The sequence below is a fragment of the Silene latifolia genome, chromosome 3 (assembly GCF_048544455.1).
Source record: "Silene latifolia isolate original U9 population chromosome 3, ASM4854445v1, whole genome shotgun sequence".
Lineage (NCBI taxonomy): Eukaryota > Viridiplantae > Streptophyta > Magnoliopsida > Caryophyllales > Caryophyllaceae > Silene > Silene latifolia.
This window is the reverse complement of record NC_133528.1, coordinates 132,029,993-132,045,785: the sequence shown is the minus strand read 5'-3', so window position 1 is coordinate 132,045,785 and position 15,793 is coordinate 132,029,993. Positions and strand designations below refer to the sequence as shown.

At 36.2% G+C, this 15,793-nt stretch overlaps 2 protein-coding genes across 5 annotated transcripts; one reads left to right on the top strand and one right to left on the bottom strand.

Annotated features, from left to right (window-relative positions):
* Positions 1-3,185: 3,185 nt before the first annotated feature.
* On the top strand, positions 3,186-12,203 carry LOC141648059 (putative leucine-rich repeat receptor-like serine/threonine-protein kinase At3g14840). 4 transcript variants are annotated; one of them, XM_074456511.1, is made up of 24 exons: positions 3,186-3,317; positions 4,649-4,820; positions 5,104-5,175; positions 5,262-5,333; positions 5,417-5,488; positions 5,596-5,667; positions 5,960-6,031; positions 6,137-6,208; positions 6,304-6,375; positions 6,594-6,665; positions 6,756-6,827; positions 6,983-7,054; positions 7,206-7,271; positions 7,790-7,879; positions 7,982-8,017; positions 8,141-8,184; positions 8,397-8,764; positions 9,164-9,359; positions 9,457-9,597; positions 9,973-10,091; positions 10,177-10,387; positions 10,514-10,745; positions 10,850-11,000; positions 11,554-12,203. In XM_074456511.1, the coding sequence occupies exons 1-24, from the start codon at positions 3,188-3,190 to the stop codon at positions 11,893-11,895; spliced, it is 3,018 nt and encodes a 1,005-aa protein (XP_074312612.1). In that variant the 5' UTR covers positions 3,186-3,187; the 3' UTR covers positions 11,896-12,203. The 4 variants fall into 4 exon arrangements, with proteins under 4 accessions (XP_074312612.1, XP_074312613.1, XP_074312614.1 ...); XM_074456513.1 differs by lacking the exon at positions 3,186-3,317 and adding an exon at positions 3,957-4,342; XM_074456514.1 differs by lacking the exon at positions 3,186-3,317 and adding an exon at positions 4,014-4,342 and having other exon boundaries at positions 4,652-4,820.
* LOC141648060 (BIIDXI-like protein At5g11420) lies at positions 12,195-14,527 on the bottom strand. The gene is made up of 3 exons (XM_074456515.1): positions 14,416-14,527; positions 13,018-13,533; positions 12,195-12,918 (listed from the first exon to the last, which is right to left on the bottom strand). Exons 1-3 carry the CDS (start codon positions 14,477-14,479, stop codon positions 12,383-12,385), a joined length of 1,116 nt encoding a protein of 371 aa, XP_074312616.1. The 5' UTR covers positions 14,480-14,527; the 3' UTR covers positions 12,195-12,382.
* Between the last annotated feature and the right edge of the window lie 1,266 nt (positions 14,528-15,793).

Here is a 15,793-nt window from a genome sequence, read left to right as displayed (position 1 = left end):
CATGAATCATCCAAGAAAGTAACAATTAATTTTGAACTGGTTATTAACTTAGCAACAGATAAAAGATTTGGTTTGAAGTCTGAAATAAGAAGCACATCTATCAACACGATATCTTGTGACAGAATAGCATTGCCAGTATAATAAACAGTTTTAATTGATCCATCAGGTAGGGAGACAAATAGTGGAGATTTTAGCTTTTTAATATCATGTAATAAAGAGACATCTGAGGTCATATGATCAGATGCTCCTGTGTCAATGACCCAATCCTTGCTTGGATGGAAACCAGTTGTAAACTGAGTAGAAGACTTACCTGCAAAGTGAGTGTAGGATTGAGATCCTGGATCAACAGATGCAGAAGAAGCCTTGTCAGTTAATGCTTGTAAGACTTTGTTCATCACTGAGTCAACAATCCCTTGAACCAAATCTGGTGACAACTGTGAACTAAGGTCACTAGCAGACTGAGATGAGGGAACAACAGGACTGTAAGTTGAAGCAGCAGGTGAAACAGTGGGAGGACAACCATAGGCAGTAGGAAAGAACACATTAGCACATTGTGCAGTCTGTGGGACAGGAGCATATTCAGCATCTTGGTTACCACAAATTTCTGCATTGTTTACTGGTTTCTGTGGTGGTTTAGCAGAATCACCAGATTTTGCCTTTCCTTTAGTCTGTTTGGCCTTCCAAGCTTTAAAATCAGTAGCATTGTCTATTATATGGCCCTTTATCTCACAAAAGAGACAGTGCTGCAAAAAAAAACAGTCTTCAACTTTATGATTAGTCTTACCACACCGCTTACGGGGTGGAAAAGTGTTCATGCTATCTTTTGGACGTTTACCCTTGGGGTTTGCCTCTGCCGAGATGAGGACCGGCATAACGTCTCTTAGCAAAGATAGGCAACGAGAATCAAGAACAAAGCAGACTTGTACTATCATTAATAGACTTACGCCTCTCAATCTTTTGTAAAACTCCTAAAGCTTTGTTAATGGGGGAAGAGGATCCATGGAAAGCAACGAGGTCCGAACTTGCTCATAACCAAGATGTAAACCCATCAACAATCGTAATAGTTTGGTCTGTGTCTCCCTCTCAACAAGACGTTTCAAGAGACTACAAGTGCATTTAGACATAATACCACAAGTACAAAGAGGAATAGGATCCATATGATCAATATTCTCCCAAAGACCCTTGATTTTAGTGTAGTAATCAATCAAAGATGCATTTTCTTGTTTGAGATTAACAAGTTCCTTCTTTAATTCATAAAGTTCTAATACATTCAACTCGACCAAAACGCTCAACAATTTCGACCAAAGATGTTTAGAAGAACGCATACTTGAAAATGATCACGTAAACCTTGTACCATGGAATTCCTAATCCAACGAGATACAAAAAGATCACAACGAATCCGGAATTATACTTTGTCGGTCTTTTCAGAATTGAACATTCTCCCGAAATAAACCCAATCTTGTTCTTGGAAAGTAATGTCTGAATGACCTCCCTCTGCCACTGACGAAAGTTGGTGCCATCAAAAAGACTCTCTGTTAACCTCAACCCGTGTTGCTCAGTGGTTGACAGAAAAAGAGGATCATCATATGGGGAAAAAAGCGGTTCTTGATCGTTGGATAAAGGAGAAGCCATGTCGTGATCAACGAATTTATGAAGAAAAAGATGAAGATCTTAAGCTGATATTGATGAGTATATTCAAAGAATTAACAATGAATATATGAATTTTGGATGAATGCGGAAGCGAAGAAAAAAGAGTGGATCGTTTATACCACTGATACCATATAAACTATGATCAACTTAGATGATCACAATCATATGATTAATATGATGATTATATTTGATGATTGATTTACAGTAAGAGAAGAGAGAAGAGAGATAAGAAGAATATTTGTTATATAAAACTTATGATTTTCTTACAAAGGGGAAGAGTATATATACTAGTTTGTTAAGTCGGTTAGAGTTAGTTTTAGTCTAATAATATCCTAACTAACTCTATAACTAACAGTGTCTATATTGACTCTGGGTCAACTCATCATCAAACCAAAAAAAAGGAAAAAGAAAAACGTGCAATTTATAGACTATACATCTGAGATAGTACATCTTATTATTTATTTTCTGAGTTTTATTTTAAAGTTTTTGAGTTTAACACATTTACTAAAACATTACACTAAAAAAATATAATATTGATCAAAAACTATATTTATAAATGGTACTATGCTCAGAAAAAATGTGTATATGCTAAAAAACTACAAGGCCTGCGGTACTACCTCAGATGCGTAATCATTTTTCTCAAAAACGTGTAATGTCTATACATGATATAGAGTAGTATTTTGTAATCTATTTTTTTTTTTTGGAAAGATTATTTTATAATCTATTTGTCACGGCTAAATGACTAATAGTTTACACTTACTTTTGTTTTGGTATTTCAGTTAATAGTTTATATTTTTTTTTTGTTTTGTATAATTTACTCTTTATTTGATCTTTTAATAGAAAACATTTGCTCTCTTTTTGTACCTTGGTAAAGTATATGTAAACATTTCATTGAGACGAGGGTAAATTGTGTCAACTCATGACAAAGTGATTAATCACGGTTGTTATGTGTCATTTGTCAAATTTGTCAAATATTAAGAGCAAGTGCAATGAAAGAATTTCACATAAAATTATTTCTATTCCCAAATCATTTTTTATTAACTACTAAGTTTAAGAACTTGACACTACAATGGAAGAACTTTTTCTTAATTCTTAATTATGATCAACTATTAATTATCTTATCTCCATTAACCTATTTAATTTTTTTTGAAACTAACAAAGAACTTGGTTCTTAAATAAGAACCAAGTTTTTATTTTGACAAACCCAATATCATCCACAATGGAAAGAACTTTATTTTTGAAATTCTTATTGACAAACTCAAGAATAAGAAGTCCCATCTCAATTGCTCTAATACAAATTTTATTTGCAAAATGTTAAAAAGAAATTGTGTCTCGTTTTCCAAATTCACACATTAATGGGCCATGCAAATTGACTTAGACTTAGTGCGTCTACGTTAGACTACTCAAATCAAATTCCCTATCTATCTTTGATTATTAATACAAAAACAAGTTAAAAAAACAAAAAATAATACCTGAAATTGTTGCTTACGTTAATTTTGCAGTTGAATTCATCATGCTTTCGAATTTTTATTATCGGATGAGCTTGCTAAACTTTGCTTCAATGACATGCATTCTTGTGTTTTTAAATAATGTTTGGGTTTTGCAGTTTGGAGTTTCAAGTAATGTTGATTCCAGATCCAGTTGTGGACTCACTGATTCTATTGAAGGTATGTTTTAATAGTTTTCTGATATGGGGTTTGCTAGATTTTTAATTTCACAAAAATTCTGAATAGACAGTTTCTTCTTAAGCTATACTTGAGCATTTTAGAATTTCATTTTTTTGATAGTAAATGTTAATGTATCACATGACCATAAAATTCTCACAAACATGTTTTTTTTCATATATGAATTTTACTGTTTTACGTGCGTTTTTTTTTTTTTTTTTACAATTTTACCATAAATCATTTTTTTTCATTCTTTTACCCAAATTATTTTCTTTACCCCTTGCCTCCTCATCTCCTTTCACACCCAATAGTCGGTACAATACATATAATTATATAATAAAAAAATCAAACTAGAATAATCAATGTATACAAATTTTTTGTTTAAAATAATATTAGTAAAAAAACTAACTAATTTATTACTCATTTTGTGCACATCAATTGTTATTTATTTTTGTTTTGGGATGTATCACTCAATTGTTATCTATTTAAGTAGGTTAGTGGCATCTGAGAGAGCTCTTTAGTTGCTCACCTCATCAACCATGAGGTTAGATGGTTCGATCTCTGCCCATGAGAATGGAGCTAACTCTTTGGCCAGCCGTTTAGCTCTTCGTGAGACCTCGCGCGACGAGGAAACAGTGGACAGCCCGGTTTACACCAAAAAAAAATTATTTTATCCCAAAAAAAATTCACAAACTTATCAGCTCTTCCCGTGCCCAACCTCCCCACCACCGCCTACCACCCACTCCAGCCTCCGGCTGTCCCGACTCCCAACTGCACCACCCGATTATCCATCCCCTTTCTTCACCAACGCACCACCCCCTATCCACCGTCAAGCACCCTAATCACCGCACCTTCCACCAACCCATAAACCCTAATTGATAAACAAGTATGCATATTAATTTTACTAATTGATAAACCTAATAATTTCAACCAAATATATTAATAATTGCTAAACAAAATTAATTCACTAATTGTCGCTTGTTGCCGGTGTGTCAACATATGTATCATCAATTCATCATCTGCCTTCAGTAAGTAAATACTCCGTATTACTCTCTCCGTCCCGGTCAATTATTGTCCTGTGATCGTGTGAATGATCACAGGACAACAATTGACCGAGACACCCAAAATAGAATAAGATAACAAAAGACGGCGGGACGGAGGGAGTATGTAAGACAGTTTTGAAATCTAGTAGTGTAGTCTGTATCTTGGAGTTGCTGATAATTTTCCTTGAAACTTGGGCTATATCCCCAATGCTCTGGCTTAATACAAGCTTTTTAACGGAAAAACTTATATACATTAGTGTACCAGTAATCTGATGTGTTAAACTTCTGCAGTAGAAGCTCTACGCGACGCGGCTAGAGTACTAGGAAAGCCTGACTGGAACTGCACTGATGATCCTTGTGAAACACGTCCGACTTGTTGGGTTTCTGATGATTTAACGAGGTTATTTTATGTCAATCAAGTAAATTGTTCGTGCCAGGATGGCATTAATCATGTTAACAATATGTAAGTTACCTAACTATTAAGCTATAGTGTCTAGCAATATGTTCGGCTCAAGCTCACAAATGGACCTTTGAGTATAGACGCGGCTTCAAGTGCCGGACAGTGGTGACTGGTGTGGGTCGGAGTGTCAAACACAGCTTTTTGCGAAAATGTTTCTGTTTTTCTTAACTTGAAGATTCTGTGTTGTGAGCGGAGACACAGCCAAAGTGAACTGTTAAGTGACATGTGATCTCGCTTTATCAAATTATCTTATGAAACTTGTGATTGCTTCTTGTTGTAAAATCAGATCCTTTAAAGGACAGGATCTTTCAGGTGTCCTTCCAACATCACTGTCTAAGCTGCCATTTCTTCAGCTTATGTAAGAATAAATAAATACAAAACTACATATACTAATCATCGTGCTTCATCATAGGGAAATAAATAACTAGCTTTCACTTTTGGCAGTGATCTGTCAAGGAACTTGTTGAGTGGCTCAATACCTCAAGAATGGGCTTCCTTAAAAAACTTGAAATACCTGTACGTACCGAATGGCGATTGCTGGCACAAATTTGCCCGTTTTTGTGATTCTGTTTTTATTGACTTGGTATATTCTCTTACAGGTCTGTTATGACCAATAACCTTTCAGGGCCAATACCTGCGTATTTAGGGAACATTACTTCTCTCACTTACATGTATGCTCACTTTCCTCTCCTTACACACATTGTATTCATGTAAATTGTTTCACATTGTTGTACATATTCTAACTTAAGTGTTTTCTAACTATTTCATCAAATTTCAGAAGCTTTGCGAGCAATCGGTTCTCTGGAACTGTTCCCACAGAACTTGGAGATCTGCTCAGTCTGCAGACCTTGTAGGTTTACTTTGTTTTATTCATTTGTAGTTGCATGAATTACGCAAATTTTTACACAATTTTCATTATAAGTCATCAGAAAACATCATTTAACATAGAGGGCATGTTGTGTACATCTGACCCCTATGCCTCTTCACAGGATGGACCCTTTGAGGCAATAGGATAATGTTATTATTGTTGGTAGTAGTAGTATATGATTGAAGTGTACTCTGTCCTCTCCGTGTAGTCATGTAGGTGTGGCTTAGATCCGTTTTCCTATATTTGACATTAACCTTCTAGGCATGATTGGTAGGATTCTCAGTGATAACAATCTTACTGGACAGTTGCCAGAAGAACTAAAGAACCTCAACAATCTAGTTGAACTGTATGTTCCTCTTCTCATTTTAGATCTACGAAATTTCATGGTTTTTTGCTCTTTATTTTATTCTGTTAACAGTTTTGTATGTTTTCCATTCAACTCTTTCTTCAGTAGACTAAGCAGTAACAACTTCAAAGGACATCTTCCAGATTATTTTAGCAGCTGGTTGAATCTACAGAAACTGTAAACTTCTTTGCTATATACATAATACTCAGGTGCAGGAGTTCGTAACATGTACTGTATAATAAACTGTCATATTATTTTTTCCAATATTGCAGTGAGATCCAAGGCAGCGGCTTTGACGGACCTGTACCAGCTAGCATATCTGTTCTGCATAATGCAACTGAACTGTGAGTTGATATGTAACTATGTGCCATAATTCCGCTTAACTCCTAATATCAATTCGCTTGGAACTTTTGTAGCACAAATTCTGGTCGAAATGTTTCATGATAAGACTATCATGAGATTCACCCATATTATGGGGTGATTATTTGGTGCTTTTATTTTCTAATGGGTCAATGGATATATAGTTGTGATTCTGGTTGACTTCGACTAATTGTTTATGCAGAAGGATAAGTGACTTAAATGGATATGACTCCAAATTTCCACTACTGCAAAATTTGACGAATTTGCAAAAATTGTGAGTCATATGTCAAAACTTGTGGAATCTAAGAAACCAAAAAGTAGGACTGCTCTAAGTTCTAACTTCCACATGATCAATTTCTGGCAGGGTTTTGAGGAACTGTAACATCTCTGGATCTATTCCGGATTATATAGCAAAAAGTCTGCCTCTGGAATCGCTGTATATTTCTTCGTTTCTTGCATTGTGTCGTAAATAAATTTTTGATTGATGCCATTTTGCTTAGTTGACCATATCGGAATCAGAAAGGTGTCATAATGTTTATTCTTATCATGAGATGGGTTCCTGACTTTACATCCACACTGTAACTCATGCAGAGACCTTAGCTTCAACAGCTTAAACGGTACAATTTCTTCAGATTCTGACAGTTTCCGACATATAAAAAATCTGTAAGCATTCAAATTCATGTATGACGAGGTCTTTCCATTGTCTTTATGTGAGGTTAAATTCTCAATAATTGTTTTCTCTTCATATCTGCAAGTTTCACAGTCGTAGGTATTGTCTCACAAAAACAATTTTTTTTTGACAACTGATCATTAGGTATTTGATGCACAATATGCTAACTGGAGAAGTTCCTGACTGGAGTACGATGAGCACTCGTAGAAGGTCTTCCACCTAACCTTTGATGATAAATTTTGGATGAAATCGCAACTATTGAAACTTTGTTTGTACATGAATATACTTCCCCGTTTCCTTATTGGGTGCTCATAAGTACTTGCATTGGGATCTTTGTTTTTTTAGTTATTCATCGACACTATGGTTTATGAGCTGTGACTGACGAGATCAAAATGATTATTAGTTTAGAATCAAGAACAATCAAAGAACCTAACCACATGATGTAAGATTGATGTGTCATTTACAAATTGAAATGTGTCTCCATTAGGAATACTATTGATTTGAAATGTGCAGAAAGCCAGGGCAAGGCAATTTCTATCTCGGGTCCTTTAGAAAGCTGTCCCCCTTACCCCGTAATGTGTTGCTAACACAAGGGTAAGGCTACATATATCCGACCCCGGGTAATGTTGTTTTTGTTGTGTAGAAAGCTGTAAAAAATAAATCACATTGTGTAGTGTTCAAATTTTATTATGACGTCTACTGACTATGCAAATCAATTGTTCCTTCAGATTCAGGCCATTCAGCAATATCGATCTTTCATACAACCGCCTGAATGAAAACAAAAGTTGTGGTGAAATTGGTGATGGCTTCGGTAACATGTAATTACAATTTTGAGAAGATTCGTTTTAGTGTACTTATTACTTTCCTAAATTTCCTTTCCTGCTATATATGTCTAAGAAAATAAGTTGATTTATTTTCAGAAATCTATTCAGAAGCCTAAAGGGAGACTCGATTCTGTAAGTTGTTCATCAATGTGCATATCTCATGCATAAAATTGATCTTTCAGTTATGAACTTATGATGTTCACCTTTTTGTAAATTGTTCCGTTTTGCTAACTGCTGATAAGGTTGTTTTTTTAGGGAATCTACTCCGTGTATAAGAGACTATAATCCTTGCTCTAAAGGTGAGAAGTCGAAATTAACTCTACAATAACAAAAGCTATTTCTAATACAACTTTCGAAAACTCTAGGCTAATGTTGTACATCTGGTCCCTCTTACCATTGTAAGAGAGGGCCTTTAAACAGTGGGGTAATGTTGTATTCTGTCTCTAGCAATGCAATTTGTATGAAGACATTTTCTCCGTGTTCCTGACATTTCATATCTTACTTTGCAAAGTCCTTTATTCATTGCACATCAACTGCGGTGGAGAGAGAATACGTGTTGGGAAGATTACCTATGAGCAAGATGTTGCAGCAGGTGGTGCAGCAATTTTTTTCCATACAGGGGTATGGGGATTTTGCAGTAGCGGGGATTACTGGAATGTCAATAACATAAGCAATTATATAGTAAAAGATTCAACACCCAGACTACAGGATTCAGAGCTGTTTCAACAAGCGCGCATCTCTGCCACCTCTCTAACTTATTATGGACTTTGTTTGGCAAGAGGAAGATACAAAGTCACACTGCAATTTTCTGAGATTGTCTTTGCTTCTAACAAGTCCTTTTCCAGCCTCGGAAATCGAAAATTTGACATTTATATCCAGGTGCTCCTGTTTTTCAGTAGTATGTTTCAAGGTTTTGGCTAAATTAACTGGAATTAGCCGAAACACTAAGACCCTAAAGTGGAAATGTTGCTTCTGAATATTATTTAGAAATGTCATGGACCATCTGTAGTTTCAAGGTTTCAATAATTCCATTTTGGTAAACTTGGCTGGATTTATTTCTCACTCTAGTCACTTAGTGAGATTATCAAAATTCAGAATAACTGACACCTCAAGTCACCAATGTGAATTAGTGTTTAGCCGCGGGGGCACAAAACTGGAATTAGTGCAAACACTAAGGCCCTAAAGTGGAAATGTTGCTACGGAGTCTGTAATGAGTTTATGGCCATCTATATTTTCCTTTCGAAGGTTGCTAATGAGGGTATGTGGAATATGCTGCAGGAAACCCTAGTTTGCAGGGATTTTGACATTCTAAGTAATGGAACTCACCAACCTGCGAAAATGGTTTTTCCGAACATACATGTAGATAATAGTATTGAGATACGGTTGTACTATGCCGGAAAAGGGAGTACAGCAATTCTTTCAAGGGAAATCGGTGCCTACGGGCCACTTATATCAGCTATATCTGTGGAGTCAGGTATAAGGATATCATCTTCTGGGTAGTAGATTGCTTAAGACCATTAATTTTTATGCTCCATTTAATAGTTGATGCTACAAATAATCATTTTTTGTAGAATTTAAGCCTCCATTGAGTAGGCAGACAATCATATGGATTTCGGTTGGAAGTGTAGCTTTGTTGTTATTGTTCATAATGAGCGTTCTGGGTGTCTTCTGGTGGAGGAGTCGCAGAGAGGTTACCGCTTCAAGGGAAGAAGGTGAGTCGTTGACTCTTATGCTATGAAATTTCTGTTAAATAATAAGATATTGTATTTGTTCAGTTTTTACTGTCTTGTACTATAGAATGTATCGATATGTCATTGTTACATCAATAGATTCATTATCTCGTTATCAAATTTCCTACAATTCAACACCTCGCTTGGCCGAGTGTCACAGGTCCCGACACTCCAACAGTCTGACAGGACCGAAACTATAATACTTGCTCCTTTTAGGATTGAAATATGAAACTTTTCCACAAACTGATAAAATAGCTTGTCCGTCACTCCAATGTTGTACACTTGCACAGTAACAAAGATATTGCAAAAGTATATTGTGTTCTTGTTAATGTTTCTTAAATCTTCCTCTTTATACAGATTTGTTAGGACTTGATTTGCAAACTGGTATATTTACCTATAGACAACTGAAAGCTGCAACAAACAACTTTGATGCTAATTTCAAGATTGGAGAAGGTGGTTTCGGCTCAGTGTACTCGGTATGTTTCCTTGTTTTTCAAGGGCTAACCTCATATTAGATGATTAATATCAACTGATCAACCCACTTTCATCATGGTGAGGCAGGGCGCATTGCTGGATGGAACCAATATAGCAGTTAAGAAACTTTCACCAAAATCGTCTCAAGGGAACCGAGAATTTATAAATGAAATAGGGATGATTTCAGGGCTGCAGCATCCCAATCTAGTAAGGTTGTTTGGCTGCTGTGTTGAGGGGAACCAGTTATTTGTCATATATGAATACATGGAGAACAATAATCTTGCGCGCGCTTTGTTTCGTAAGCAATCATCATTACTCCTTACTTTTCACCAAAGATGTTTCTTTTAATTCTATTAATCGATTTTCAAATATTTTTCATTTAGCGGACCAGAAATAAGAACACTCTATTTATGTTGTTGCGCAGATGATGGACAACTGATACTAAACTGGGCAACTAGACAAAAGATATCCATTGATGTAGCAAGAGGATTGACCTTTCTTCACGAGGAATCGACCTTCAAAATCGTCCATAGAGACATCAAAGCTACCAATATTCTTCTTGACAAAAATCTTAATGCTAAAATCTCAGACTTTGGCTTGGCTAAGCTTGACGAAGAAGATCACACTCATATTAGCACCAGGATTGCTGGAACTGTGTGAGTCCTCTTTCGTTTAACGTGATTTTTCGAGTTTTTGAAGTTAAGATGGTATAGAAAATAGTCAAAAACGGTACTTCTCTAAAGAAAATTACATGTTGCAGAGGATACATGGCGCCAGAGTATGCTTTGTGGGGTTATTTGACTTACAAGGCTGATGTTTATAGCTTCGGGGTTGTATTGTTAGAAATTGTTGCAGGAAGAAGTAACACAAAATTTCGGCCCGAGGAAAATCACTTTTGTCTTCTTGATAAGGTAACACCAAATCATAGTCTCGTTTGCTTTGTTCGACGTTTTCTTTTCCTGGCATTCTAAGACCTGACATAACCTACTTGGATTGTCCGCCAACTCTAATTCAAATTCCGAACCTGAACTGAGCACCCTGAAGTAAACCAAATAGCATGTTTCGGATATGATCCCCATTATGAAATCGTCTTAAAACAACTAATTATAAACAAAGTTTCAAAATCACAACACAGAAAAGAACTTAAAATGTCTCAGTTGACCAGACTAGTAACAACTGGCCCGAACATACCCATATCCGAAACTACCCAATAACAATCCAGTAATAACTAGACTAAAAGTCTAAAACCTGACCTGTAAATCTGTAACAACCTGAAATATCTCGATTGACCCGTGTGGCATGTACTTACCCATACCAGCCAATCTCATGACCCTAAACGGTTCCAAACCAGTGATGAGCCGTCTGGAACCCGACCCAAATGATCTGCTTGTCTGGTCTAATTATTAAATTACTAGATGTGTTATCAGGCATACTTAACCTAATGTAGTCCGAATCTTGTGTTAGGCCTTTGTTCTACAACAGAAAGGAGATCTCACAGAGCTGGTGGATCCGAGGTTAGGGATGGAATACAACGAGGAAGAAGCGCTAAGAATGTTAAAAGTCGCGTTGCTATGCACAAATTCATCCCCTGAACTCCGGCCTACCATGTCGGTGGCACTGTCAATGCTCGAGGGGACCACGATTGTACCCGTCTATGAAACAACTTTGGATCAAAACATGCAAACTAAGTGGTTGTATCCTGTATCTAGGAGCCACAATGAAAAGATGCCTGAAAAAGATACTCAGAGCCTTATTATGTCAGGAGGTACTTCTGGGTACGCTTCCTCCTCGAGGTCTGAATTCTAATAACCATGATCTTCTCCTAATGATTTTTGTTCTCATCATAAACGTTTAGACCATCCCCATGCAGAGGTCGTGCTAATTAGGTCGCAACCCGGTTTTACTCTTAAACACACCTTGTTTATCTTGACTTACTTTCACCCGGTTTTACTCTTAACCATGACGGCGTCTGTTATTCTAATATAAGGTCATCATTTTGATCAACATCTGGAAGGAGGAAGGTTGATTATTGTCGTGATTCGAACTCAACTCGTAAATATCACTGCTTATGATTTGAACACCCAAAAATTTGTACCAAGGTGGTATTGTACTCATGATGATGCTTTTTTTTTTTTTTTTTTTTTTGGCAAGAAATAAGTTACATGAAAAACTTTGTACCACTAACAAAATAAAATTATAAAATAAATAAAACGATAAGTACATCAATTAAACACTTTTATAAGAGTGACACCATCTGACCATCTTCTACATATATTTGTATTAACTCAATTAATTATGTATGGATCCTTGAATGATAATGTGTGGTACGAACCTTAACATCATCAATAACCGGACCACACATCGAACCCATATTGGTCATGGTATAAAATGAGCTCATGAACCTAATTCTCGTACGAGGCTTTTTGGGGGTAAACAAGAGTTGCCCTCTAATGAACCCACCTTCACCCTTAGAGTGGTAGTTGATTGTGGTCATAGCCTCCCCAGCGAAAGCCTCAACCGCCAAGGGTCCCACGCACTCGTTTTTAGCATCTCCTACGAGGAACGTGAGGACGTAGGATTCCCCTACTTTAGTCCTTATGGTTTGCGCAATAGAGCTCTCTTTTCCTCCGATGAGCTCAATTGCCCTTTGTCCCTCAGGCACGAAGAAATGGAGGGAGTCTATGTATTTAACCGCCTTATGGGACTCGATCATCCATGCTGGTAAGGGTGACTGATTGTCCTTGATGTTTGATGGGATTAGGACGCCGGTGGCTGAGTGGTGGGAGACATAAGGGCCTTGTCCAAACTCACCATTCTTGATCAAATTGCCTACGAATATAATGTTTAGCAATTGTCGTTTCATGCTGTAAGATCGTCTTAGGTGAAAAACATTAGACGGAAATTAAATAGAGGAAAAGACAATTGTACCTCCGGTAGCCTTGACGTCATCTAAGATAACAAGAGCGACATTATCAATAATGGGCCCACACGTTAAATCCTCGCCGGGATGGTGCATATTATGAAAGGTAATCTCAATGACACTAGACTCAGCACGGAAACCCCACGCATAGGCGTCATGACCCAAATGACTATATATGGTTTGGAGGGGCAACAGGCCGGAACCGTGTTTCTTGTGGTTTGGTGAGATGGTGATGTTAAGGGTTTCGTCTTGAGAACAAGTCCGAGCAAAGCTAAAGGTAAGGGCGTAGAAACGGCCCTTGGCAACCCTCACTTTTTGTCGAATGGACGCGTTGTTCCCTAGTCTAACTGCGTGCTTGCCCTCGGGTATGACTAAGACCATGTCACCTTGTTGTGCACCCTCGGTTATGTACTCTACGAACCCTTTGCTAACCCATTTTGGAATTGCGTACCGGCCGTTTACTTTGGTCCCGGTTAGTTGTAATGCGCTTGGGCTGATCTCAAAATCACCATTTGGGAGCATTCCTACGGGGGAAAAAAAAAGAATGATATAGTTAGTTTGTGCATTATGATTTACGACTCCATACATACATAAGATACGGATCCCTTTATTATTCCCGTCACAAGAAAGACTTGTTGTATCCAAAATAGGACTTCGATCCTAGCAACTAAATACCATGTTTTTTTTATACGCACCACTCTCTTATCGGAAAAAAAAAGTTCAATATATATCACATTTATTCCGTCACAAATTATTGCTTTAGACGGGCTATTTTGATATAAAATAATAAGACGGAATTTTATAACCATTTTACAGCCAAATATTACCACTATTGAAAAACAAATTATCTGTAACATCAGTAGTACCAATTTGGTTATGTTTAACCATAAAATAATCACATATGCCACCATATATACATGTCCGGAACTACGGACAAAAAGTGGCCAAACAAGAATTTGTGATACTCCGTATATACTTAACCGAGCTATTAATGCTCTTTCTATTCATTTCATTTCCATATATGTTATCATGTCATATTCAAAACAAAGGAAATCTATGGCAAGTCTTTGCTTAGTCAAATATAAAAACAATGTTACGGAGAATAGAAGAATTACGAGAAATTATTTCTACATACATATACATATAGGGTTGGTCTCCCTTGACGGGTAATTTTGGTTTGAAAGATAAGACGGGATTTTGTTACCATTTTACACCAAATACATATAACCACTTTTGGAAAACAAGTTACCATAAGCTGGAACACTAGTTAGATCGTTGTGGTTATATTTGAACATAAAATAGTCACACGTCATTTTGATAAGACGGAAATGGTCTATGTGAAATAAAAATTTGTGATACATATCATACATGCAAAATTTAGAAGTTTAAGTAAAGAAAAGTCAAACCTCCAAATGAAACACATAAGGTAGACGCCAAAACGAGCACAAAAACCACATTATTAAGCTTCATTGTGTAGGAATTAATAGAGAGAATGATGATCAAATTATGTGATGAGAAATGTGGGGGGGGTGTCTTCGAGTTTATATGTGATTTTCGGTGTGAAAAAGGGCTTAATATTGTATACATTTACATATAATGCCATTGGTGGATGCATATAAATAAATAAAATACAAGTGAAAGTATATGTTATATCCTGGCAGTTTCTTTATCGTAAGATATGATTTAAGATTGATTGATAATTAATCACATAGACAGTTATTGTTGGTTAATCTTAGACAAGAGCTTAAGTTTATGTTTACACAAATCGAGGTTATTAAAAGGCTTGTTCAAGCATTAATACACAACAAATGTATTTTTACGAGTAATATGGTCTTAGTTTCATAGGTTTATCTTCAAAAGGTGATCGAAACTCTTTGCATTGATATGTTTGTGATGAGGAGCAATGACTTTAATTATTGGTAATTGTAAGTAGATCTAGTGAACGAGTTATTTGGATTGGATTTTGGTTGGTTAATTTGAGTTGGGTTATTTTCGATCCTTCATATATTTCGTTTTCGGTTAAGTCCGGATATTTTAGGTTTCAGATTAATTCTGAATGTTAAGTTGGCAAATTGTTTCAAGTTTGGGTCACTTTAGGTCATCCCACTTCTCATTGGGTTATTTTTGTGTATGAGTCAATTTGGGTTTGGTCATTATCTGCTTAGTGGTTAAAACACTTTAATTAATTCTAATTTCACTAGCAAAGAGCGTTGTACAAAATTATATCTTTATCGTGAAGCGGTGAAACCGATGAACTATTTTATTTTGATGTACATTAATATCGTACCCAACTTATCCTAACTACCCAGCTACGAAATGTTAGGATAAAGACACAACTAAGTCGAGTCACTAACTTGACCCATTTAATTTTTAATTTCTATAACCTAACTCAATTGATTTAACTCATTCACCTTTAAGCGTGTCATTTTAACTAGATTAATCCGCGTACCAGTGTATCCAATAAACCATTTAACCTAAACTAGGTCGTATTTCCCATTAACCCATAACGATGAATTATATACCTTATTTTTAAACGGTTTTGATAGGTTATTGCTGAACTAACCAACCAAATTGCGATATGGTTGTATAATAAATGGGTTAATCACTTAGTTATATTCGGTTCGTGTAAGAAGTTAACCAAATCCAGTCACAATTAGTGACGTATTCTGTGTTAACTCAATTACTTAACTAAGTTACACTATCTTAATAATTTTTATAACCTGCTAATTTTGTGTCAAGTTTTTATCGGTTTGGTGACAAGCGTCACCTCTAATTCTTCATCCA